At 35.4% G+C, this 27,936-nt stretch overlaps 1 protein-coding gene across 3 annotated transcripts in view; it reads right to left on the bottom strand.

The window, feature by feature from the left end:
• IPO11 (importin 11) overlaps nt 1–27,936 on the bottom strand; it is a 76,142-nt gene that overhangs the window by 31,202 nt on the left and 17,004 nt on the right. For 2 of the 3 annotated variants that reach the window (XM_041414670.1, XM_041414669.1), the window contains exons 8-26: nt 27,638–27,770; nt 26,654–26,712; nt 25,798–25,846; nt 24,526–24,596; nt 22,990–23,182; nt 22,060–22,212; nt 21,753–21,796; nt 20,778–20,868; nt 19,491–19,538; nt 18,766–18,871; nt 14,810–14,936; nt 12,800–12,833; nt 12,578–12,618; nt 11,405–11,521; nt 10,086–10,199; nt 8,739–8,854; nt 7,203–7,279; nt 2,251–2,330; nt 1,562–1,642 (exon numbers count right to left, since the gene is read on the bottom strand). In XM_041414670.1, coding sequence (XP_041270604.1) covers nt 1,562–1,642; nt 2,251–2,330; nt 7,203–7,279; nt 8,739–8,854; nt 10,086–10,199; nt 11,405–11,521; nt 12,578–12,618; nt 12,800–12,833; nt 14,810–14,936; nt 18,766–18,871; nt 19,491–19,538; nt 20,778–20,868; nt 21,753–21,796; nt 22,060–22,212; nt 22,990–23,182; nt 24,526–24,596; nt 25,798–25,846; nt 26,654–26,712; nt 27,638–27,770 — 1,734 coding nt within the window. The remainder of the gene's footprint in view (nt 1–1,561; nt 1,643–2,250; nt 2,331–7,202; nt 7,280–8,738; nt 8,855–10,085; nt 10,200–11,404; nt 11,522–12,577; nt 12,619–12,799; nt 12,834–14,809; nt 14,937–18,765; nt 18,872–19,490; nt 19,539–20,777; nt 20,869–21,752; nt 21,797–22,059; nt 22,213–22,989; nt 23,183–24,525; nt 24,597–25,797; nt 25,847–26,653; nt 26,713–27,637; nt 27,771–27,936) is intronic. The other variant, XM_041414671.1, reaches the window with a different exon arrangement.

Below are 27,936 nucleotides of genomic sequence, written 5' to 3'. Positions count from 1 at the left end.
ACCAACTCTTCTACGCTCTTGACCAATCTCTCCTAAATATTTTTTCTCCATTTTGAACTTTGTTCCCAATAGTTTAATTTAATATTCTATTTTTTGCTTTGAGAAGTGTTAAGCAGTTGACCTTTCTCAATGCCTCTCATTTTTGTAGACCTTTAATATGCACAGGTATAAAAGAGACTTATTATATACAGAGGTAAACATAACTTTTCGCCCACTCATCTTTCTGGTTACTGGAAGTTTTGGCCATATCCTTTGTTCCTTGCCCAGTCTTTTTAAACCTTCTATTGTCTGTGTCAAGATAATTAGAAAATCGGGTCACATAAAGCCTCAGCAGTCTTGCAACAAATTGTCTTATCAGTCCAAATTAGCATTTTTCAACCTTATTAATTTAATTACTGTTTTAATGTCTATTTACAATCCAGCCAAAGCTGTTTGTATGAAACTATTTCAGAAAACACCCCTGGGTGTTTCTGTTCCCAATGCTTATCTAGATTTTGGTTTTTTTTGTTTAAGAAGTCAGCATAGCAAAGCCTGACAAAACTTTTGCTCTTTCTAAAAATATTTACAAGGATGATAGCTCAGTCGTCCCCCTGGAATCAAAAGGGCATTACTCGGAAAGTGTTCCAAGTATACTAGACACATCTTTCTGCAAGGCCACACTGGGACCCAAGTGAATAAATTATTCTGTACTAGCAGTATAATTCCATTTTAGAAATCTGATTCAAAGCTGCTGCATAAAACATTTTCCCAACTACAGACTTTAAATAATATCACTGAATAGACTGGAATTGACATTTTAAATTTCAGAACTAAAGGCCTTAAGCTGCTCACATAAGTAACTACAAACACGGAAGACTATGAACTTCACCAGTTGTTTTCTGTCCTGGATCCTGGAACCAGCTGTGCAATCCACCAAAGAGATAGGTGGGATCCAATTTATATCCCCCATGACATTTATAAATAATTTAATTCAAGTACAAGTTCTCATAAACAACACAGAGCCCCCCGTTAGTGCAACCACTGGAAATGTTAGCTGTAGTACTCTATAGCTACTACTCAGTTATCTTTCAATGTATATTCCAACTTTATTTCCTGAAATTCTTCAAAAGACACATTCAAATTACTGTTATTAATACTTCAAAAGCTTATGAATTCCACAGCAGCATTTGAAGGCTGTGTGGAAGTATAAATTTCTGGTGCTTTGAAAATTCTTTAGCAACTTTCTTTAAGCAGTTATGGCCATTACAACAGCAACTTATGCCAAAGGCAAACAAAGACTGTTTGAACTCTGTGTCTGGTAGAAATGGAAGTATGATACACAAAGGAATTTCACGGAGACCACATACATACAACATTCAATAAAGATAGGAGAAGTTTGCTCTATACTCACTAGGTTTGCTCTACACTCACTTCAAGTAAGTAGTTAAACCACCACTCAGGGTTTAACTCCAATGTCAAATTCTGCTAAATACATTGGTTTCTTCCACATGTTCTAAATTGCATTTAAAACCATTACATGTACAGAGCTGAGCCTCTGGATATTATTTTCGTTATACTCCACCTTTAAAACTTGAACTTGACCTTCAATAGTTATGTCCTTCAAAAGCTCACAAAATGACTGACATAGGTCAGCAGCATACATCTGAAATAAAACAAAAAAGAAGGTATTATGCAATGCATTTTATATATTTGTATGTATTTCAAAACTCAATTTCTTAGGGTTTATATATGCCTAAAGACCCAGTTTCTCTTCAAAGATTGTATCTGCTAAAATGTTCATCATTCGAAAAGAATTAAAATCTAATCTAAGCATTTTGTGCATTTCTAACATTGCAGGACATTTAAACAATCAATCTCCAAGAATTTTCTAATAAAGAAGGTGTAACAACAAGGCATAATATCTTGTTCTACTCCTGCTAGCATGTATATTCCTGATTTTAATCTGGCAGGATAATAACAGTAAGTATTATTACCCAGCAGAGGACCATTCAGATATCAAAACATAGGACCATTCAGATATCAAACTACTAAATCAATCCTCAAAGCATTAATTCTAAATAATAATATTTCTCAAGTCTGAGTGTCCACTGTGCACCATAAAGAACTAACATCAGAACAGTATGTTTGTATACACATATATGAATAAGAGTATAAATGTTTGTGTGTATGGCATGCTTCGAGATGAGAAAAAACAGTTTGCCAGTAAGGAACTGAGGTGGTAATATGGATCCTTATATAATGGTAACATACCTGCAAAAATTCAGATGAAGACAAGAAAATATAAGCATTGATGATCTTAAAGCAATTTTTGAGATTTTCTGAACTCAGCTCTGGAAAAAACAGAAATCACAATTCAGAATCTGATCACCAAACTGAAGTACAACCAAGATGATTTCCTTCTAAAAGTCTTTTCCTCTCACAGCTTGTAGTGCCAGATGCCAACAAAGAGAAAGATCCAGTGCCAATCAGGCTCTCTCTCTCTGAAGAGACAATTATAGATGTGGGATGACAGCTCTCGTGCTCAGATGGAAGCACAAGAAATCCTACGATCTCAAAAGCCAGTGCTAACTAAAAACAAACAAAAGTCAGATTTTGGATGTAATACTGGGTTAAAAAGATATTAAAGACAGAATATACGAAACATGTACTTTAGAGACTTGCAGTTACAGATAAATGGTCTCTCTCACAGAGTCAGTAAATGCCGAGCAGAGAGAATGAAATAAAGATTGCAAGTTCTGCTCTTCTGACCCAGATACCATATCAAATAGCATTGAGCTGACACATGCTGAGCTGTAGGGCATAGCTTGAGTACTTCAGTAAAGAGAGCATACCCGCCTAAGAGATAGATACACACAGAGGTGGATATACAGCAGTAGCTTGAAGAGAGAAAAAAAGATATATCCTCAGGCACTACCTGTAAGACTGTTTAAGAAAAAAAAATAAAAATCACTCTGAAACATGTATAAGAAGAACTCACAGCAAAATGAAAAGTTTCAAAGTTTCACATGGATGTTGATACTAGTGCAGAAAGTCCACATTGTATAAAAACAAGGCAAAAGACCAAAAAACCTCAAAGAGATCAATTTCCTTAAAACCAGTTTGGGAGACAAACTATTCTTGGTAAAAGAATTGGACCTCAGTTCCATCACCTTTAAAATATCTAATAAAACCATCATGGAGAAGCAACAGGAAAATATTTTTGCATGAATTTTAAATAAAATTCCTTCACCAGATGGAACAAGCACCTGGCTAAGACTTCATGTGTCTCCCATGGCTTAGATGAAAGTAGTCACATGAAAGTGTGGCTTATACCTAGTGATATTTATATGTAAAAACTTCTACCAAAACTAGTTATCACCATGACCATGGCAGCTTTTCCATTATAACATCTGTATAGTTCTGGGGAGGTTCAGCAGATTTTCTTTTTTACTCCACCCATTAGGTAGAACATTAATGTTCTTCCATTTGATACGGCCATAAGACAGCTTTGCATTCATGAGTATGCTTATATGTCAGTACCCAGGTCATATCTTGTAATCATTTATTATGATTATTTTCATCTCTTGACTTGAAAAGAGATCACCTATCAATCCTATATGCTCATCAAAAGATTCCAAGATACCTATGAGTTTAGCTTTAGTAGCATATTACTAGAGTTACACATTGCATTCTCCTTGCATTTGTGTGTTTCTGTTTACTGGATAGAATAATATTTAAAGTTTCAGACACTGAAGCAAACAAACGAATTCTAAATAAATGGCCATAAAAACAGGAAGTACTACTGGCTTTTCCATAACTTTCCAATCCATGATTCTGTGATAACCAATAAAAGGTAATAAAAGATGTGTAGCAAAAATTGCACTTCAGGTCAAAATGAAAACAGGCATGACAGATGCAATGGAAATGACAGAACCTCCATCACTCATTGGCAGCTCAACGTTTAGCAAAATTTTCTAGAAAGATCTCATATCGAACTAACTACATTTAGAAGCTAATTATACATTAATTCTCTTGCCAGGATTTCCTGAGTCAAATATATTTTTCTGAATTCATTAATGTGCTCCTTTGAGTTTTGTTTGGATCAGAGGAGTTAGTCCAGTTCCAGTAACCTGGTTTTTGCCAGTTTATACACAGCACATGCACATTACACTTGATGCTTCTCGGAACAGGTATGTCTAGATTATGACCATATTCCCAACCTGAAATTGTATCAGATTCAACTGTCATTTTAAGCAGCCTCAGTGCAGAAACACTTCCATCCTCAAACAATTAATGTATTTCTCCATTCCACATTATTCAGTACATTGCAAGAGATGTATTACAGAGACTGTGCAATCACTCTGCATGGCAATTACATTTCAACAGAGTTTAAACAGTAGCAGCAGTGCTGAACTGAAAACCAAATATGACAATTATGCTGTGAATAATTACTGTACATCAGTGACAGCACCATAATCTTTGAAGGTCGGTCACTTATGCGAGTGAAATCAAGCCTTCATATCAAATGCAATATTCTGCTCCTGAAGGCAAATCTAATTGACTTGTCTAACTCTTTTGACATCCACTTCCAACAACAGCAGTATCCTGAAATGGATGCAAAAAGATCTTTTCATAATGATAATTGTATCTGGAAGTGAACAACTACACATTATTTTCTGATTAATTAAAAAAGGAAAATAAAAATCACATATATAAATATCTTTCCTCCTCAAGTTCAAAAATCTCACACATGAATTCTTCTTTCCCTGCCCTCCAGCTCTTCTACATCAATATTGACCTCTGACATATTTTCTGAATGACTTACACGCTTATATAGAAGTTAAACACACCAGCAAAGTAGTTACCTGTATATTACAGTACCTGTATATTACAGTAATTCCATTCAGTAAAAATAAATTCAGAAAACAAAGGCCAGGAGGTTAATATTCTCTACATTGTATTTTCAAGAACTAATTTTCTGGAGCATCTTGTTGCTAGTTCTCCCCCCTACTCCAAAAGACATAAGTGTGGCAGTAACCTGTTCAGAACTTCTCTTCACCTCACCTCACCTAAAGTCCTTTAACTTTTACTCTGATGACTTCAGACTGAATTGAAAACCAATTTTGGAGAGATTATAATTTTTGCCTTATCTCAGACACTTAAGGCACACAAAACTTTGCAATTTTGACTTCTCATTTAAAACACCTTGTTCTGATAGCTACATCACCATGCTAAGAAGGACAGAAGAGTCTGACTTTAAGTGCTGGAAGTTTCAGCTGAATACTGCTGCTGGTGTACTAAACAAACTGCTACAGGTTTAACTCTGAACAGTTATTTAATTAACTAGCACTGCTGATCATCAGTGATCAGTATGTTTTCTTTTGCAAGATGCTGCACCTTAAACTGTACTGTTGCACTTGATTTAAGTGAAGAATCTCTTTTTCAAGTGTCCTGAATGAAGTAGCTCCCTGATGGGTAGCAGATGGCAGTCTTGTACTGGTTTTCTAACTACCATGTTTTAAAATAAGGTTAGCACTAATCCAAATTCCAGCTCCATTTAAGCATCATAATACCATGGCTGTGTCATGTGGAGGCTGTGTAGTCAGATTCTTCTGATGTAAAGAGACAGAATTTGTAGGCAAAAGAGCATAGCAGAAAGTTTTCCACTTCTTGGGAAAATGCGCATAATTTTGCGGCAATCAAAATTTTTGACAAACATGACACTCAGAAAAACAGCTTTTCAGAAAAATATTCAGGAAGTGAAGTAGTACAGAAACCTATAGGACAAAATCACTCTGTGATTACACATCAGCTACTGTGTTTCACTCCCAGCCCTGATAAAAAAAATGTTTGACATAAGCATGATTGAAGGCTCATCCTACTCTACCCAGCTTAACTGTACTACTTACTCTACCAGCATCATGCAGCTTTCTTTTTTCAGAATAAATAATTTCTCTTGAGAATGCATTTTTTTCACAAAGGAAAGCATCACTGTTCTCCAGGACTCATTCATAAAACAAGGAAATCATGACAAGTGTAGAATATTCTAGACTACCTCCACCTTTTCTAAGAGTATGCCAGGGTTTCCATTTCTACTCTGAAAAGTATCGGGGGGGGAAATACCAGTAGCAAGCAAATGAGCCACAAATGCTGAGTACTTCTGAATTAAAGTCAAACGGATTAGCGGTGTGACACATCATGAAAATCACAGCCATTCATGCAGGGCAGGCTTCCTGCAGCAGATACCACCTGTGACTGACACAGAACAAGAAGGGAGAAGGGCAGGTGTGTAGTTATGGATGATCACAACAGTCATGAGGACTCAGCAGCCACCGAATTTTAGTGGTAGCTGTGGAGTACTTTACCATAAAGTCACTATTATTAAACAGAGCAGTTTTGTCATTCAAGATCTTGTATACAAGGGGAAGTAACAGAAGACATCACCATCCACCCACCTAGCATGACACAACTTTCCACTGACCAGTAGAAATAGAATAAAATATTAAGTCCTGACAACAATTATCAATTAAAAAGCTAACTTCTGTAATTCTGTGAACATGTTTCTCAAAAAAAATTGACCCATTTGCTGTATTAGTGGTGAAGCCTCAAAAACACTGCTAAAGATCTAAACACAAACATACTAACATAAAACTAAACCACAGAATTTTTATACTCCCTTTAATTATGAAGCAAAAGTACCTGAAATATCAGTATTTCCTAAGCATTGAATCCTATTTCTCATTACTAAGTTTATATTTTGCCAACAAACTGCTGTTTTTCATTTCAGTGCTTGATGCAAATGTTTATAGACATATTTAGGTAGTTTGAAAACATCCTACGTTGTTATTAACTGGATAAGGGAAAAGCCAATAACTATTATTGTAACCAGAACAGGCAAGTATTCCATATAATCAATATCAATAACACTTGGCACATTTGATGTTCAATTTCAGAAACTTCTTAAAACAACCTTTGAAATTATACACTTTCTCTGATATTTGTCTTATGTTTCATGTACAGCAGCTCCAATATATTAAAAAAAGAAGGGTAAGTAGATCATAAATACTAAAAAATAGGAGAAAGTCAGACAATAAAAACCTATTCCTAAATTTCTGTTACAATTCTACAAGCTCCTTTAGTACTTGCAACAACGTGAGCATTGTTAGTGCATGAACACAAGCAGCAGGAAAGAAACCCTGAAATTTTATTAGTGAAAGACTTACCAAGAAGGGCAGACATATTCTGAAATATTCTCAGGAGTTCTGGAGTAAGACACGGACTATTCTCCAATGTCACTAACCTAAGAACAGATGAAGCAAAATATTTCAGATGATGTATGAGTAACATTAAGCCATCATTTTGACAGATGTAAATATTTTAACTTTGTGTATCCATCTATGTTATTAACAATGTGAACAATTACCCTGAAGCATACTTCAAGCAGAGCAATAATCCCCATCTATATAGGCACAGGTCTTGCCAAGGTAGGAAAATAAAAAAAAAATGACACTGTCTTTTTATAAAGACAACATAAGCTCTGAAATGCAACAGTGAGAATGTCTAAATAGCCAGCCAGGGAACTTGGAGAAGGTGGGTAGAGAGGGATATTTACAGTGCAAGGACAACACATGTTGTGTTCTAAACCTCAAAGGAGACGTGACCTGTGATGGACCAGCTCACACGTTTACGGTTTTTTTAAGTCCGAAATGAGGCATTATCTTACACTGTTTATAACAATTTAAAATTACTGAGATTTGAAAACAGTAGTTCTAAATCAAGCTTGCATTTAAAGCCCCAGCAACAAATTCCATTTTCTCCTAGATCTTAGGCATTGGATTACCACATTTAAATAACATGTCTGGTTATGTGAAATATCTTAGTAGTTTTCCTGCTCTTGGTTGAAGAAGCCCTCAGAATCCTAATTGTCCCTGCCAGCTCTCCAGATTTCTCTGATGCTCAAAGGCATCTTAGAATATCATTCTTCTGCACAGGCATCAGAAGAGCAACCTCAAGATCAGTGTCATTAAGAAGATATAAAACTTCTGAACTGATGCAGGTAAAAGGCCCCAGTTCTGTATTTTGAGACACTCTTGCACTTTTAGTGGTTGCCACCAGCATTATAAATCTCAGTTTTGCAGCATATATAGAACAGAGCATTAGTAGGTTAAGTATTTGTAATTGAAATGCTCATTTAAAATTTAGATCAAAGGAATCACTCACTATTTCAAGACAAACCCTATGTATTCCTGTTCTTCAGAATTTGGTCCCCTCTTACATTCTCCCCTCTTACAGCATCAACACCAGAAACAAATAAATCAGGCTCATGGCAAGCTGAGCACAGTGTCACTTCTTGTTTTATGTTCAGTCACCAAACAGTCTGAAGTACAGAAAATAACTTCTACATTTTATTCTTGTAATTATGACATCTCTTCCTGCAACCAGCTCTGACCCACTGGCTCACTGTCCTCCCCAAGTCAAGCACACCAAATTGTTAAATTAGCACACAATTATAATGAGTCTAGATTTTTAGTCCTGCTACAGAGTGGTATCTTCAGTATCAACTGCCTGAAAATGAATAATTGATGAAACACAACTGAAAATAGGTGAGTATATAAATTTCCTAACCGCCTGTCTTGTGAGAAGAGGTATGATATAGGTGGTGTCAAGGTAAGGTAACAAGAACATATCAAATTTAATATTCAAAGCTTTCCATAAGTTTTTTTCTTCTGGGGATACAAAAATAAAGTAAACATTCTTACCACAGCTCTAAACCATCTTCCAAAAGATAGACATGTGGAGGCTGAGAAACATCTGTACTTAGCTGGATAACTGGAAGTAGAAAAGGGTAGAGATTCTTGCTGTCTGCTCCCAGTCCCTATAAAATAAGTAAGAAATGTAAAATACATCAAAAGCCTTAAACCAAGCATTTCAAAAATAGCATGGAAATGATCTACACTGCTGTTACATTTACATGTAAACATGCATTCAAAAAAACAAAAGTTGAACTTGCTTCCATTTCTTACAACAATAAAATAGCCTGATATTTCTAAGGTTCATGTTTCTCTCAACATGTCTTGAGAAGGTTTTTTTTTGAAAACAATCCAGTAATCAGTAGTCTGTAAGAAAAAAATTATAAAGAACACACATTCCTAAAAATATTCACTGTTCATTCTTTTTCTTGGAGAGGTCATGAGTTTAACAAATACCAAATGACTAAAAGCTGAATATTTTACAGGCCATGAAATAAATTACTCTTTGATTCTTTTCATTTAACGTATTCCAATATTCAGGAGAAAGGTTTGTTTTTATAGCTACCCAGAGATTCACAGACTGATGACAGTGATTTACTTTTTAAATGATCCATGAGACTTTTGAACAATGAAGAGTAAATTGGGAACAACTGCCAATTACTGAACAGCACTATAAAATTTTATAATATTACTACTTAAGAGAACTGAGGCTAGTGGAATGCTGAGCTTGCATAATTCCTATATTTTGATAGTGGAAAATTCAAAATTATTTGATATTTCTAAGTCACAGCTTCTTTGTGTATTTATCTGCTTACTTAAAAGAAAAATATTTTTCTACATATCTGTCTCATCTTTTTGTGTCTACCTACACCAAGAGATACACCTTCTGTAAAAAAATATGAGCATTTTAGTCTCCACAGGGGACAGAAAGCAGAATTTTCAAAATTTGTTTGTGGTAAAAATCTATTTCCTCTTCATTTAAAGTCACGCCACTTTGGAAAGAACCTTTATTTCTCCTTTCATAATATTTGTTATTTCCCTTTCACTTTCTCTGCACTGTTAACCCCTACAATGCCATCCTTTTAAGTCATGCATTTCCACAAATTCAAGACTGTATATTAAGTCTGTTCCTGTACAGACACTGTCATAGGAGGAATTTTCTTGATCTCTGCTAGTCCTACCACATTTTCTTTGAGATGCAGCAGGGGTTGGAGAAGGTCGTGTGGCATATAGTCTGCATTAAAGAAGTAGCTAATACCACAGATTCTGCAGGCAATATAACCATGTGTTATTTTATCACCAAGAAAAAAAATGTAGGAAGTACTGACAATGTTTATGTGACTCAGATTCCCTTACCTGGACGAGATGGATTAGGGTGGTTAGAATGGCACATCGCAGCATGTTGTGCTCCTCACTCTGCTTCCAAAGGAGTGGTAAATACTGAACCAAACATCCCACATAAGGTCGTATCTGAAGTTCAGAACACAAACTGGTTTCTTAATATGTGAAACAAGACTAATAATTTATCCCAAGCATAGCTTCTGAAAAATATATGGTTTTGTCTCAGTAAAAACACAAAGCTTGCTTAAATCTTTCTAAAACACTGTATTCTTTACTCTGTGGCTTAAGTAACTTCTGACTGCAGAGTAGTTTGAAACAAACATATTACTTATGGTGATATCTGTGCATGGCAATCAAGCTTATGTAGTAAATAGGACACAAAAAATATGTAAAACCTTAATGCACAGAGGTATTTTCATATTAACCCAACAAAAAACAAATAAAAAAACCACGAACAAACAACTGAACAACCTCTGGAGTCAATGAGCCCTTGAGCAGGAGTTAGACTGTGTAACTTTCAGAGATTTGTCCTAGCCTGTATTATTTTCTGTTATGGTCTTCAATACTAAAAGGTGACGTTTTCTACAAGGGACAATTATGAAAGCTTCATCCAGCTCTCAGACAGGATTACTTATAGAAAGATGAGATAATGCATGTTTTTGAGTTCATCTCTGTCCTTAATACAGTAATACTGAAAAAAAAAAAAATCCAAACCAAACCCACCACAACAAAACCTGAGACAAAAGGAGCCAACTACTCATTGTTTAATTCTGTAAAACCATCTTCAAATTCTTAATGTAAAAGCTGAAGCACATACTTTAACACTAAAGTACTGAGAATTCATAATGTGAATTTGAAATGTGTCGTGCAGTTAAGGAGAGTGCTGTAGAGACAACTCTGACCCATATCAGTATCAACAAGAAATTACAAATTTAACTGCACAATCCCTATAAGTGCAAAGCATTTTTTTCCCAAAAATGCCTTTTCCAATATGTAAGATAGATTAAAATATTTGTTCAGATATGAGACAATTAGAATAAATTAGAAATAAAAGAATAAAATTGAAAAAAATGCCACAAGGTGTAAAAATCCTTTGATACTCTAAAAGCCGATTCAACACAAAAAATATATTACTGACAAAACTTAAGGACAGTTGGTTAACATTTTATACAAAAGGTAAATGAGAATTGAAAAGAGGACCAAGTAATGCCAACAGGGCAGGCATCGCTGACAACAACAATCAGGCTATTAATTGATGACATTTTCCTTCCACAACAAATCCTCCTCCATCTTCTTAGGACAAAGCTAAAACTGAAATATATATTAAAAAATACCTGCATATTGACTCTTTCAATCACACAGGACAGAACATGAAGAACATGCATTTTGGTGTCACATTGTGTTACTTCCTGAAGTAGCTGAAAGAGCAGTGTAAATATGGACTCCAAGTACTAAAAGAAAAATAAAGAACCACAGATTAGACCATCAAAAATACAACTGGTCACATGAACTGGTAATTTTCCTGTATGCCTAAAACTCTTAAGACATCCATAAACTTTGAAAACACTTATAAAGCGTGCAAAATGTTACTCTTTCACTTGCAAAAATAGCACACTACCCAATCACTGACTAAGCAAGGCAAAAAAATTCTGATCTACCCCTACATAAGAGTTCAAACATCATCAGTATGAACATATACCATTTTCACATTTTGATAAGTGTAAATGTGATTTCACAGGTAAAATAGGCTGTCTCTCCAGAAGGAGCACTCTCTTAAGAGTTTAACCAAAAGTAGTCTTCCAGCTTTTGGGCCAGCAGATAAAAGTTAAATATTGAAGGAAAAAAGGCATCTGAGAAAATTCCAGTGTTTGCAGTCTAGATGCACTCTGCATTTTTTGTTTGCTTGTTCTCAAGAGAATTGAAACTAACATGGAAGTCAAAATGAAATGAGGAAACACATCTGCTAAATTTGAGTGACCAAAATAAAACTTTGGCATACTTATCTTTTTTCACTGTTTACTAACTGACAACAGTAATGACTATGGTAAAGAACACAAATACAGGAGAACCAGAAAGCAGTGCCTTTTTAAGGCACTACTCTAACCACATACTTATATTTAATATTTTTAAGAAACAGCAGTTTGGAAAGTATTGCATGAAACAGGCATGCAGGAGAGCCACAGTGGTGTGGAGATGCATTTGTTAGATACAATTTTAATATTTTCTTATCATAAAGGAACTTACTATCTGGCAACACCCAGTATAAAGAGCACTAAACACACTGCTATGAAGTTGTAATAGCACAATACTAAAATGTATCTACACATTAGCAACCTTAACAGCAGCAGTAGGAGTATATATTTGGGTCTGTGAAGACTGAACATAGAATACAAACATGCACACACATGAATTACTAAACAATGCAGTTCAAAATTAAATTGGAAAATATTTTTTCCTGCTTTTCTCTATGTATTTATCTACTCTTCAGAACATATAAATGCTCTTACCGGTAAGAACTGGTCAGTTCTGAACTCAAAGTCATCTACAGGTAAACAAACATTAAGGAAAAATAATACAGACTGAAGATAGATACCAAGACTCAAATGAACAAATATTTCATGGATACTCAAAAAATACAACATTAAGAATTTGGTAGTAAGTTTAAAACTGATTGTTTTCCACTAACTCAGAATTAAGAACTAATCAAACAGCTTTGCAAATAAGGATATTTAACTTCAGTGTCGTAGCTGTCTCAATACGGACCTGAAAGACAGAAGTAAAGAAGCATCATGCATACATCCATTAAACATTTTGTTTGTCTACAGAGCACCTGACAATATCAAATCACTTGATGTTTTGGCAATTGAATCACTCTCTGTGTTCCACCATCCTCTAAGAAATATAGTTAGTTCATTTTCATTCACTTTCAGTTTAGTATCCTTTACATTTTGTTGGTCGTTGCTAAAGTGGTAGAAATTGAAAAAGCTACTCAGGCAAAACCTTCAAGGACAAGTAGTAATTAAACAAGAAGACAGCTATCTAGACTGTGATAAAAACTCTTGCAATACAGGAGGAGTTTTACTTGGAACTATCTCACGGCTTCCTGTCACCAAGAAGCACAGAATCAAATAATCACAAGTTAGGCTGTTCTTCCTGCGGATGCTTACAAATGCCTTAGAAAGCATTAAATAAAAACAGCTGACACAGAAACACACCCTGCTCTGCTAAAGCTGTCTGGAATCACAGAAATTACTGTTATGACTGGCAATTGCTAATTAATATGTACCTACCAAAGTAGCAAGGATTTTTTTTGTTTGTTTGGGTTTTTTGTGGGCTGGTAGTCCAGTTTATTTAAAAACAAAACAAAAATAGCAAAACCAGCATCTCAACTTGATCTCACCTGCTGGTAAACTGAAGTTGTAGCTTAAAACTACAGATTTGTACTTAAGCAGTTTAGCAACCAATGCCACTTATCATATCCTGTTAGCAGGTAACTTTAATGCCTCAATAACCATAGAATCACAAAATTATTATGGATGTAAAAGACCTTTAAGATCATCTAGTGCAACCACAAAACCAGCACCACCATCACTAAACCATGTCCCCAACTGCCATATCCACATATTATTGAACATTTCCAGGTGACTCCACCTGTTCCAATGCTTGACAACTCCTTCAGTGAAGACATTTTTCCTAATGTCCAACCTGAACCTCACTTGCTGCAGCTTGAGGCCAATTCTTGTCCTGTCACTGGCTGCCTGGGAGAAGAGACTGACCCCCACCTGGCCACAGCCTCCTTTCCAGCACTTGTAGGCAGTGATAAGGTATCCCCTGAGCCTCCTTCTCTCCAGGATAAAGACCCCCAGCTCCCTCAGCTGCTCCTCACAGCACGCGTGCTCCAGCCCCTGCCCCAGCCCCACTGCCCTTCTCTGCACTCTCTCCAGCTCCTCAGTGTCTTTCCTGCAGTGAGGGCCCAGCACTGGACACAGCACTGGAGCTGTGGCCTCACCAGTGCCCAGTACAGGGGACAATCCCTGCCCTGGCCCTGCTGGCCACACCATTGCTGCTCCAGGCCAGGATGCCATTGGCCTTCTTGGCCACCTGGGCACTCCCTGGCTCATGTTCAGCCGCTGTCAGCAGCACCCCAGGTCCTTTCCAGCCACTCTGCCCCAGCCTGTGGAGCTCCCTGGGGTTGTTGTGACCCAAGGGCAGGACCCAGCACTGGGCCTTGCTGAACCTCACCCCACTGGCCTCAGCCCATGATCCAGCCTGTCCAGATCCCTCTGCATAGCCTCCTGCCCTCCAGCAGATCAGCACTCCCACCCACCTTGGCGTGAGCTGCAAACTCACTTGATCAATGCCCTATAGTAAAGGGACTAGTCACAGAGTAACTCAGCTCTATCTACACAAAGTATCCATTAGTTTATAAATCACAGTAAGACATGTCATAATTTTGTTCCTATAAAAACCAGATTGTTGCTCTTGGAATTCATTTTCCCACCAAAGTCACCACTTATTGAACATCTTCAGGCCTCATTTAATGTCTTTGATATTATTGTTCAGTATCTCCACAATTAAACATCACCACATCTTCCCAATGGTTTACCTTCTGCAAGACACAACAGACTTTAGGGCATGACATTATGAAATTCTCAATCAAGTGCACAAAGTGAGGTATTTCTGTTTCATCTGTCGTTACAACAAATGTGTAGTCCAAAAGATATGTAATTTATGCTTACCACTAAGTCACGGTCTTGAAGCAAGTTACAAATTGCTTCATATAAAACAGGTCTCAGGTCTGATTTGAATTTTACAGAAACCCACTGTCCAATCAGCCATATTACTCGACGGCGTATTGGTTTATACCTTTAAAAGTAGGAGGAAAAAAATTGCACTCATTAACTCATTACACTAGTTGTTATAGAATACTTTGATAAAAAGAAATACAAGAATCATGATAAAAATGCTATTGCCAAAAACAATTAAAATACTTCAGATATTCAAGATCAACTTCAGTGCAAAAACTGAACTTTCCATTAAAATTCCCAAGAAGGCTCAGGAAAAACCAGCTTAGTCTGAAAAAGATCATTTTCATCCTAAATGACTGAATCTTGAATGTCGCCCTAGGGACACAGATCATTCTGCACACAGCACACCAATTAAAAAAATAAACATAAATGTTACACTTATTACTGCAATCATGGTATCTACTGCTTTCACTATAGTTCACAGCAACTCCCTTGATATTCTGTTTATGCTCAAAAATTTTAAGTCACAGCCAATTTAAAAATGCAAACCTAAGGACTGCACTACAGCAACTGTCAGAGTAGCTCATTTCATCAGTCTAAAACTATTCTAAGAACAGACATTACCTAATCTTGCACTAGTGCCACGACAAGGGCACAAATCAAAGAGCTTTAGAGTTGATGGGAAGAACAAACTAGAACAATGATTGAGAAAAGCATTTCAGAGAGCTGCTATTTTTCTCCACTGATCAAATAACTCAGTTTATATGTTTAACTTACAGATGTATAAAGAATGATGAACAATATTTAGAGAATTTTAACTAATATATTATCATAAATGTGTTTTTCATTTGAAGAATTACTGCCTTGTAAGCCATCAAGAAGCCATTTAAACTGAAGTTATTGAGGTTTCTGTACATTTAGTAAGTGTTTTATTAAACATTCCCATTACTATAAGACTATAAACAAAGAACACCTTCAGAGAACATGAAAGTTGTGGACATGGCATATATAAAGCAATTCATTAAACTGGAACACATATCTAATGAGGAGTAATAGTCCAGTGTTGCTTGATGTTTACCGAGTGGCAGTGAAGCATAAAAAACACATGCTGAAGCATGACTTACACAAAACACTGCCATATTAATGCACCCTTCATTTTTGTGATGATAACTTTTTTCACTTAGAAGGCCTGTATCTGACAACTACTCTTGTAAACATCAGAGTACTTAAAAAACTAAGTGATTTTATTGAGCATGGAGTTGCACAGTTTCCAAACCACTATCACAAAGAAAATTTTTAAATTACAGGAGGTAAGTACATAACTGTGTGCTGACAGCAAGATTTTCAGGTCTGGTGGTATCTATTGTTCAATACATATATCCTACCTCTGCATCTCTATATTATTTCTCTCTCTCTCTCCATGGTAGAGAAAATACAGCATGTTTTTGAGATTTTTTTGGGGTAGGTGAACGGTTGGGTTTTGTCTGGGTTGAGTTTTTTTGTTTGGGTTTTTTTGGTGATTTTTTGTGGGTTTGTTTTTTAATGCTGAAGTTTCTCATAGGTGCTCATTTTTAAGGTCCTACTTTTTCTACATTCACTATTTCTGGGAAAAGCTTAGCTTTTTTTTTTTAGCTTTTTTTCAGTACAAAAAGAGCACACAGTGACTGACACTAAGCCTGGTGGACCTAAAGCTCACATAGGAAAAGTGACCATATTCCAAAATAAGACAACCTCTGCTGCATTAGTCATAGGACAGTACCTTTAAGCAGACTGGACTGCATCAGGTTGTCCAAGTCAAAAGTACTTTACTTTCTCTCTCAGGAGGAAATGTTGCTTTAAAAATGAGTAATTGCAACAAAAAAATGTATTCAGTAACATACTTTCATGTTATGGAAAAGTTTCTCATTAATCAGTACAAAACTAACCATCATGGCAAGTGATAAATTTGGCAGTGCACTATTTCTAAAAATCTTTTCAAACTTTTTTTATTAATTCAGTATTTCTTTTATTACTGTGGTCATGGTTGATGGGCTTACTATCAAGAGGTAATGAAACATTCAGGTAAAACAAAACATTGCAAACTTCACGCTCGCTGCTGATAACACTGATAGGTTTGTGTTTCCAAACAACAACCAGTTCTGAACAAGCATACTAGTAACACAGGACATTCTGTGGGACAGCAGGGAATACCCTCCAACCCACTTTATTGGAACTGCATACATATTCCCAAAGCTGCTGTTAAAGCAGTACTCCATTCAAGCCACTAACACTGCCTTCCTTTATTGCCATCTCCTATGGTGCCTCCTGGTGCCTCCTATGATAAAGGCAGTAAAAGCAGTTAAAGAAAACAGGGCTTCAAAATTCCAAACAACTTCTATTACAAGCTTCTGCCCCCACAGGAACTTCATCCTGGGATATTACCAATGCCAACCAAATGGTTACATCAGTCTCCCTGACTGTAGTACAACTGTATCAACAATACAAAACTTGTCAGTTTTACTTATACTATACGGGTGAATAGCATAAAAATGCCATAGCCAGCATGGGCTTCTAAGGTCATGGCAGCTTTACTTAGAGACTGCTGCTGGAGGAGCACAACAGCAAATGAACAGTCTTACACAAGATCTCCCATTTTTTCCTGCTCTTCTAATATTCAGCCTAATCATTAGAGTACTTGGCAACTTGCAAATAGTAAGTAAAATCTTAGTAAGGAACCCAGCCTAATGAGAAGAATTAGGAGACAACAAGTAAACAATTGTGGCAATCATTCTTTGACAATAACATAAGGTTATACATCCAAAAATAATTAATTTTTTCAAAGTTTATTGTAGTGGAAAAAAGCATTTTAATATTTTAAGTTCCACTCTACAGGAAATTGAACTCCCTGTGTAAGTAGAGCATTTGGAAATAAAGAGCTGACTAGCAACCCATTATGAAAATAATTTACAATTTATAGTAGTTCCTAAGGGTATAAAGAAACAAATTAGTTTATGTTTCACATAAAAACTGTGACTGGTAAGATGAATTGCAAATGCAGAAGAAAAACATAGTCTTCAAAGGACATTTGGGTCACTGCTGATGACTGTGTTGAGAAAAATAGGACATACTTATTTAGCGTCAGTGGCTGATTTGAACTTGTCTGATAAGGATTAGCATGCACAATAGTGGTCACTGTCCTTCCCCTGGGAATGAGCTTGAGGGAAAGGGAGGACCAGTGTCTTCCAGACAGTTACAAAGAGCAACAGCTCAGTCTGTACTGAGATGCCAAAAACAATCTTTCAAAATACCCCATGATATCCACTGAACAATAGGAGGTACTCGTGTGAAGGCCATCCAAGTGAGGGTGACCTTAGTGAGGAGGAAACACCACAGCAGACGGACTGTATAAAACTCTTCATGTAGAAGAAGGTGCAATCATCCACACTTGACAACACAACCCAAACCCTTATTTCCCCTCTTTACTGCAGCAAAATTAACTGAACAGAATTACAGAGGGCTTGTATTTAAACTTAAAGAAAAGAACAAATCACTATCTTGGTTAAACTACCGTTTTACAGGGATGACTTCTACAGACTTTAGTTGGACTTTGCTGCCTAGAGGACACCAGGGTCTCTGGAGGTCTAAATATCTTTTTTTAAATGAGCAAAGGTGGTTATCCTGAGAAGGTTTAGTCAACTCTAATGTATGCAAGAAGACAGACAATGTACATCTACAGAACCCTGAAGTATTCACCTCACAGTAATTTAAATGTGAACTGTCAAGAACACTGTGACTTCTGTGACTGCTGTTAAGTTATCTGTAAGCATTTCATACCTCTCCTCATTTAGTGGATATGTTTTAAGGTGGAATATTTTTCAGCTCAGCAATTATTAGGCATTATATCTTATCAGATTTGTATAAACAGTTTGTATTTAAATTATGAAGGTATAAGAAATTCAAGTGTTTACCTGTCATGAGAAACCTGTAGTTCTGCTAATAGCTGATTTTTAAACCATTGATCAAAATCCACACTATCAAACAGTTCATAAGCAGCCAGTCCAACCGCATTATACACTGGGGAAAAACAATAGATATGCTTATCATTTACTTCAAGGTTAACTTTGTAATATTAAATAATCAGATTAATTTAATATTCAAACCACTTTTTGGTAACCTGAACACAATAAAGAAAACAAAACTAAAGCATATCTTTGTTTAGAAAGTTTTATCATATCATAGTGAAAGGAGCTCTGGTGCAAATTATTAGTAAAAGAAAGACACTATAGAAAGTTACATTCTTAAAAAAAAAGCTAGAAGCCAAAACAAGGATCTTATTCTATCCTCGAGGATGGTTCCATAAGAAACAATTCTTTTCTTTTGCCATAAAATCTCCTCACTTGTAAAATTGTCAGAGTATCTCCATGAAAATACTGAAGGTCATTTACCTGGCACAGCAGAAAGAACAGGACAGTAAAGGAGATTGCTTGTTGCAGAAAAAAAAGCCAAAAAGCAGTAGTATTACGTAAATATTTTCAAAAGTGAAGGCCAACATCAATGAAAGGAGAATTAGGATTTAGGTCCCACTTTCCAAATGACTAAAAAAAATCTTGCAAATTCTTCATGCAATTTTTAAGTAAAACACATACTGAAAAGTGGCTCTGTTACTTCAAATATAAAGTAAAGCTTAATTTACCAGCATCTTTAATCAGTATAGCATTGTTATTTTCCACGGTGGTAGATCCTACAAGCCAAAGTTAAAATAAATAAAAAAGTGTCATTAAAACAAGGAATGCAGGCAACTGTGCACTTAAATGCTTTAAGAAAGGAAGACATGCATTAAGACTGCTTTCACTGCTTTTATTCAATTTACAAGTTCAGTCATTTCAGTTTTGATACTTTGTTCAGTGACTACATCAAAATCAAACCTCTGCTTTCACACCCCATTTCTAACTTACTTCTTCGGAGACGAACACTTTTAATAACAATGTACACATAAGTCAGAAGCAAGTATTTTAAATTAAAAGACTCAAAAACCTGCAAATCGCAGACAACTGTTAACTACATAGTACTACATCCAAAAGGGTCATAGACCTAGTTCCCTGATTTTTTATATATGTGTGCCTAAAAGTGAGTATTTTCTGAAGTCATCACAAAACCTATGTACACGAAGTTATCAACACAAAGTTTATGAATGGATTTTGTGAAGTCAGAAACCACTCTCAGAAAATGAGTATTTATTTTATTTTAATAGAATATAATGATCCTTTCTGATAAGCTCAAATACAAAATATTGTAACTCAACTAAGACAGCTGCAGGAAACAAACTGAGCTGAACTGACAGGGGAAAAAAAAAGCCACTCCCATTTATCATCTTTCCTGGCCATTACAGAACTTAGTTCGGGGGCAAAGAATCACAAGGTAAAACAAAGAAAGTATTAATCACTCCTCAACCTATGAATAATTCAGTCTTCCTACAGAAAACTCATAAATTTTTAAAGCAGATCCTTCAGATTTGGAAAGTCCTCTAGACTCTACAAAATGACAGCATAACTTAAACTTTTTCTTTTAAAATTTTTTCTTCCTCCAAGATTTTGGCAGGAACACAGCATGAACTGCCTTGCAACATTTGAACAGGAAGTTCCCAGCTAAAAACAGCCCAAAGAATCCATTATGCTTGGGAGTGGATCACTACCTGAAACCTCATAAATTTAGAAATGCCACAACATTTGTCTATCATCTAGAATAGTTACAATAAAAACCAAAGAGCCTTTGGGACTTCCACCTCCTAGATACACAATGCATTCCAGTATGATAGGTTCAGAAATTTAGAATATTAACATGTCCTTTCAAAAATACAGAGAGAACACACCTTATAAAATTAGATGTTACAAGGTCAAATTGTTTAATAGTTGACTAGAGTATGTTATGAATGTAAGCAATTCTACATTTTATACTTCCCTTGTTTTTTTCAATAACTTACCTTGTAGACTATAAACCATTTCTAAAAGCACTGGGGTAAGAGTCTGATTATATTCATGAAAAATATCAATAAAAAGGACTTCTGTGCATGGCTGAAAAATTAAAAATCTGGTTAGAATCTGTCAAAATAAATGTAAGTAAAATACATTTTATGCTAAAATTTTAAGTGCTGAATACTTCGCACTGAAAGTCACAATTTAGAACACAATATATAGTAGCAAAATTAATACTGTAAGAAATATCGCTCTTTCTACTACACATTTTGCTTAACTCTAGCAAGAGTTTGATGGCTGCATCTGTATCAACCAGTTCTGTGGCAGAACAAGGAATCTGTGGAGGGAAACAGCTGGTGCCACCAGTGACCCCACCGCAGGTACGTCACAGGTTGTTTGTGTATTGGCTTAGTGGCTCTAGGTCACGGACTTGGACTGAACACCATTTCACAACCATAACATACTGTATGCACCACACTGGGTTTTTTAGTTTTAAAATAAAAGTAATCCAGCAAATAAATGTTGAGATCTCTCTGCAATGCAGTTACAATTGGGAGATAGACTACAACGGCATATTTCTGACCTGAACACTAAATTAACTAACATAGCAATTAATCAGTGAATATCATTAACTAATAAAGATGCATCTGCAACTTCCTTCACTCATCAAGTCTACTAACAAAGTCATAACTGATTACATTAGTTATCAGTTTAAAAAAGAGACAACTTCTGCTGGCTTTAACCAGATGCTACATAATTCAAATGCTGAAGCAAACTCCTTTTCCCTCCCTCCTAAAATATGAAGTGCATAGATTCCCATGTATTTCAGCAAGTCTGAACACTGAAAAAAGAACAAAGTGAAATTTTACTAAATCTGAAGGAACATAAGGATTTTTCTTCAAATATTATCTGTCTTGGTTACAAAGCTATCAAGAATTGCATTCAGGAATTTTTAATGGGTTTCTTTCAAACTGAACACTTACTCTGAGACTATACTTCCAAGAATCTCCTCCAGTCTCTTCTACAGCTATTATTCCACAAAGAAAAGAAAAAAATCATTATTTCAAGCATGGTTCAAATAAAGTTTAGTGTTAGGTTAAGAGGGTATCATAGACTACTGAGAAATCTTTTATTACAAAAAGAATGTCTAGAAGGAATATTTATCCAACAAGACTGCAGGAAATAAAACTGCCAATATTGCAGTAGGCAATTTGCAGAGACAATGTGGATATGAAGTACCTATACGAATATCTAATTACACTACTACCAACTATATAGCATGTTTCTTACTGAAGCTTTCTGGATCCTCTTCCCACATAGTCAATTCTTCCTTTGTCAGCAGGAAATAGTGAGTGACTAATCTCCTACATATTTCCATTAGTGTTGGGTAGGTGAAAAAAGCTGTCTTTATCTTATGTGCTTCAAGAGTTTCAGGACTGCTGTCTGAAATAAAACATGAAGACTTCAGATTACAATTAAGTGGCTTAATGATTAAAGACTACTCTAGTAAAATTAGAAAAGGCAATCAATAAAAAATTCTTATTCTTTGAGAAAAAACAGAAAAAACACTTTCATGGCAGACTTTAACTGACTTTCAGCTGGTAAGACAGGTTTTTAAGCAAGTAATCAATTCTGACACATACAAGTAACTTTACTCAAATTCATAGAGAATACTAATTGTTATCTAGTCACTGCCACATGTAAAACTAATGTGAAAGGTTGAGGTAATTTTTAAGTCACACATACAGCAATGTATGAAGTTTCAAAATGAAACAGTCCTACAAAGCAAAATATAAGAACTGTTTTATATTTATATATATTCCAAACCACTGTGTTTCTGTATTTCACAGTACTGGTATTAGTTAATTACAGAAAATACATCATTTTATCAAACACATCTCATGGGAAAGATGCAACAAACTAGCTGATGAAAATAAACCAAACTCTATACCTCAGTACTTTTTAAAATTCGTTCAATGGAAAAAAGAACAATCAAGAAAGAAAAGATATTTGTGCTCCTTCTGCATTTAATCCTTTGGAATGTCATTATCTATATACATTAATACTTTATAAGTTATAATAACAATTTTCAATATAGAGGTAGAACCATACATATTTCAATAATTATTAGAACATTAATAAAGGAGTTTAACTGTTGAGAACAGCTAGCAAAACGTTTCCCAAGAAGTACAAAATTATTTTAGTAAATAGTGACAGTACCTTCAATATTTTTGGACGGCTTGTATGCATAATTTTTTACAATCATCTTAATGAGATTCATGCATTGCACAATAAACTGCTCAAATACAACTCCTTCACCAGCTTCTGTGAAAACATAGCTTACAGAGAACTCCAGTGATCTCTGAATCAAAGCAGTGAATGAGAAAGGATGTTGATCCAGGAAGTCCAAAAGCTTAAAAAAAAGGAAGTAGAAACAGAAAAATCAAAATACTTTTAGTAAAGTCTTATTAAATGCTTTAGCAAACTAGTTATCAAAAACAGGTGCCAATTTATATAAAATTATAGAAAACTGAACATGGACAGGAAATTAGGAAGCAATCACTATCAATTCTTAATGAAGCATTATTTAACAGCAAAAATCTTGATTTTGGTTCAAAATTGCTTTTTTTTAAGTATGAGGAAGAATACCAATTTTCAAATGGACCAGCTTAAACAGTAGTAAATAAAATATATCAGCCATACTTAAAATAGTGAGTATTTCAGCAGATAATTCATCCCTATTGGAATCAGTGTAAGGAAAAGAAGTATGAGGGCTTTATAACTTCCCCCCCAACACTACTAATGCAGTACAAGCATCTGTTTCCTCAACTTAGCTTTTCCAGTTAGTGATTTAAAATATGCTGGTGGATTCCTTTAATTTCCTTTAGTATTGCAAAAATGCCTAAACCTATATTCTTGCGTGTGAATTTCTATAGGTGGTAGATTAATCACATTTACTTTCTCTTCAGGTCTGTGAAAAAAGATTCACATTTGCTATCTAAGTACTATGACAAAGACCAAAAATAATGTGTCAGAGCATTTTCAGCTCAATTTTCTTGAAGCTGACAAGTGCTTCTTACTTCTGATAACTAGCCTGGATATTTAAAATATTCCCATGGCCTCTAGACAATCTAAAAACAATGGGAACTCTGTAGGTTTTGTAACTTAAAAAAAAAGAATAAAACCCAAAAACCAGACCAAGTGTCTATGTTAACATTACCTTCAACACCATATGCATTTAACACTTACACAGAATCAACTGACAAGTCCAAGTGTATTAGAAAATACAAGCCTCAGAGGGCAAGAGAGTATGTTGTTCATTTTCTTTTGATTAATTAGTGTGGCCAGTAATTCCACAGAACTAATAAAGCCATAGAAACAGTGATCTAACTACCTATAAAAGATAAGATGAAAAGCCTCTTCTTTATTCCTTAATACCAGTACCATTGTTTAACCAATGCTTCCTGAACTCTTATTTAAATAAATCCTAGCTACATAATTTCCTTATGGAAAGCACTTTATTTTGTTTGAGCTAAGAAAATGCACTCTTCACTGCCACAAATTACAACAGCATGAGCAAACAGACACACTTTTCTTCAAAAATACATCTCATAAAAAATAAGTGTTAAGTTACAGTGCCTTCCACTTCTTTGAAAGGTCTGAAACAGATTCACTTTAAGGCACCTAAGTGTCTGGATGGGGACTGCTCCTCCTGAAGTATAAACTATGCAGTAACTGAAAGGAGATTTTACTTACCACTTTAGTGAACAGAATTATGGTCTTTTCTAGACGATCTCTGCATATGCTTTCTGCTCTTATACTTCTACCTGGTAAATCAGACATTTCATGACTATCATTTTTTAGACTTTCATTTTCTTTCTGCATAGCTAAATTTTAGATAATTAACACTGGAGAAGAACTTACTTTTACTGTAGTTAAGAGATTAAGTTAAGCCTGAAAAAAGTTCTAGGGCAAAATAAATTCCAAATCAAATTCAAGGTAATGACTGGGCATAGAAAATCTTAAACTGTTCCTCTAAACTGTAGTAAGATTCACTGCACTTTTTCAGGTTATAAAATTGTGAAATCATTACAGAAAATCCAGCGATAAAAGGCAGTTAAAATACAAGCAAATGCTAGTATAGACAAAAAATAATTATGCATTGGAAATATAAAGATGTCCTTTTAATAAAAACGCACACTATTGTGCTTTTCTAGAAACTCCACCTTAAAGAATAATTTATTATGGACATTAGAAAACATTTAGAATTGGAGAGGAAAAAAAAAAAAGACAAAACTTTTATAAAAAAAATTAAGGCACACCAGAAAGGGCCATATTGAAAGGGTACAGGCAGAAGCACAATAAAACAAAAATAAACACTAATCATATAAGGTAGTTGTACTTGCTTTTGCAAAACAATCTACTGATTAGAAAAGTGGAAATGGGAAGGTTCAGCTCAGTTCTTGTCCTAGGACATAGAAACCCTAAAGGTTTCTAGAGGACTACAATAAACATCAAACTTCAGTATGGACAGCCTTCAATTCCTTCTACTCAAACTCCATACTTTTCTTGTCAAAAATGAAAGAAGAGCCAGAAGGAGCCTGACTGTAGTATAGTGAAAGTGGAAATTGGAGGCAGTTTCCATCTCTTCTAAAAATAAGGTTCAAAGCTCCAGTCAGACCTCTTATCAAAGTACAAACTCCTGAACCCAGGAACTTCACCAAAACATCAAAATTACATACGACTTATTTCAAAAAAATCCTTCCTATTCAGTTTAGACATCTATTATCGTAAAGTGTTGTTGAAATACGACACCAAATACAATTTTGATGTGATTTTAGTCCTTTGATACAAAAAGACACTTTTACTGAATTCTTCAATAGTTTCAGAAGCATTTCAAGAAACAATGTCAACTTACACAAAAATACCATGCACGTAAATGATTACTGATGATGCACTGGCCTGTATATTTTCATCCACCTTCTAACGTTTAACAATGAATATAAAGAAAAATACTCAGATACTTACTACACTCCAGAAACTGTTTCAGCCGTTCAAATATGGCATGTAGAAAACCCTGAAAAACAAACATGTCTCTGAAAGATGAAGCTTATTCTGCACTGTATTATATGAACAAAGGTATGTCAGACTAAACTTAGTTCATATGTGTTACCAGCTCAGACATGACCTCATAACTTTGAGCTGAACTCTTTGATTATTTTGAACAAACAATTTCTTCAAGAAATTAACAATTAGACAGCAAGCAGACTGATCCAAACTGACCTTACCAGTACCAGTTAACACCATAGAAACTCTAGTAGAGAAGGACAGGTAACTACAGACATGTCCTTTAAAAGATGCTTATCTAGTTCTACCCTGTTCTCAACTTCCTAGTCTAGGCCGTAGGCACTCAATTCCTCCACCAAACAGGCAGCACTGGAGGTAAAGGAAGGTGGTTGGGTTTCTTTGTCTGAACCTACCCTCTCCATGGGCTGCAGACCACAGGCTTTTATCTCAATCAAACAAATGGGATAGGACAAGCATGGCATCAAATTCATCACTTAACGGAATGGTTTTAACTGGGGAGAGGAGAGTACATGTAAGACATGTTTCAGTAAGCAACAAGTGTGACCATCATGTGGTGTGTAAATTGGAAAGGATGTCTTTTCTTTTTTTAAACATGGTGCCATTAATGTCATCGATTTTAGAATCTCTCTAGGATTTAAGAACCCTTGGCTGACAGGAGGACAACTTTGAGAGAATGTTGCTTGATCTTCCTTTGCATAATACAAACATGTGCCTTTCAATGATTTTCAAACTTAGCTCTAATGACACCGGAAATCATCACAAAAGTTTTCTAATCTAGAACTAGAAACACACTTACCATCACCTCTGCATGCCAATGAGGTTCTACAAAGCCATGGACTGTTAGTTTCCGAAGCACTAGGAAAAAAAATTACTTGTGTAACTATTTATTAGCTCTTGTTTCAACAAATTTCAGAACACAATTACAATTCCACTTGACGTGTCTTTCTTTCAACTCAATGCTTTAAAAAATACACACAATTTTAGGTTCTGAATGCCTCATCCATACCTAACATCCACCTTGTTGAAATTACTTTAAAATATATCTTGTGTGAAATAATGAAGGGAACTTTTAAGAATTAGTCCATCAGGAAGAATTCTGAAAAACTCTTAAGTATTCAACTCCTGAAAGATCCTGCAGTAGTAGGAAAAGGGCCAAGTACAGTCAGGTAAGGCCCATAAGCCACTTCTAAATTCTCTCAGGTTTATCACTGACTGTAACCCAGCAAAAGCTGCATGCTGTATCTTTGGAAAAAACTCAGGACGTGTATTATTTACATTGCAAGAATTGCATACAAAAATCTCAGTTGTTAAAAGCAGCAAAGTAGTCAGGATATTAATTTACTCCACTCATAAGCTTTTTAGCATCAGCCTAAGACTAACTGCTAAGCCTAGCTTTTCACTGAACACAGGGTGAACTTAATGGAATTGTAGCTCAGCTTCCTCAATTAAATGCTAAAGACATGCAAGCCTAAATTACAACACACATAAGAAATCATCCTGTTATGCCACCCACCTTCCAACCTCCTAGACACTGACTTCTTACAACATGAACAGTGGAATGCAGTTTCCCACATATTGAGAAACAAGACCAATCTCTCCCCCTTCTGCATGAACAATCATCCTTCTGCCTTGCTAAAGGTAAAACAAACCAAAAATACAGTTATTCCCAATGGGAATGGCTTGGTTAGAGAATGGGAACTATTTACCAAAGAACTTCTACATGTTCCCCGTGAAGAAAGTTATTTGATTCCTTACACTTAACATCATTCTATATTATTACCTTTCAACGACAACAAGGTCCTTTCTAGTGAATTTGCAGCTGCAGTTTCATCCCCTGTACAAATCTGTTGTAGGAATGTATCTGTATGGTGATTCCACAAGGAACATGCAAAGCTATAAATACTTGATGTAAGCTGCAAAAGGAATATGAAGAATATGCTTTTTTTCCTGATTTTTGCTACACCATAATAAATCCCCAAATTTTAAAGGCTGGTTTAGACTATTAAAATATTTAATCCAGCTTCTCGTATGTATCACGGACCACCACGTTTAATTTGCTTCTTTTTAATGAGTTGTACT

This window comes from Onychostruthus taczanowskii, unplaced genomic scaffold (assembly GCF_017590055.1).
Source record: "Onychostruthus taczanowskii isolate IOZ18803 unplaced genomic scaffold, ASM1759005v1 scaffold46, whole genome shotgun sequence".
In the NCBI taxonomy this organism is placed as follows: domain Eukaryota; kingdom Metazoa; phylum Chordata; class Aves; order Passeriformes; family Passeridae; genus Onychostruthus; species Onychostruthus taczanowskii.
Note: the sequence above shows the minus strand (reverse complement) of the source record. Positions and strands in the feature narration are given on the sequence as shown.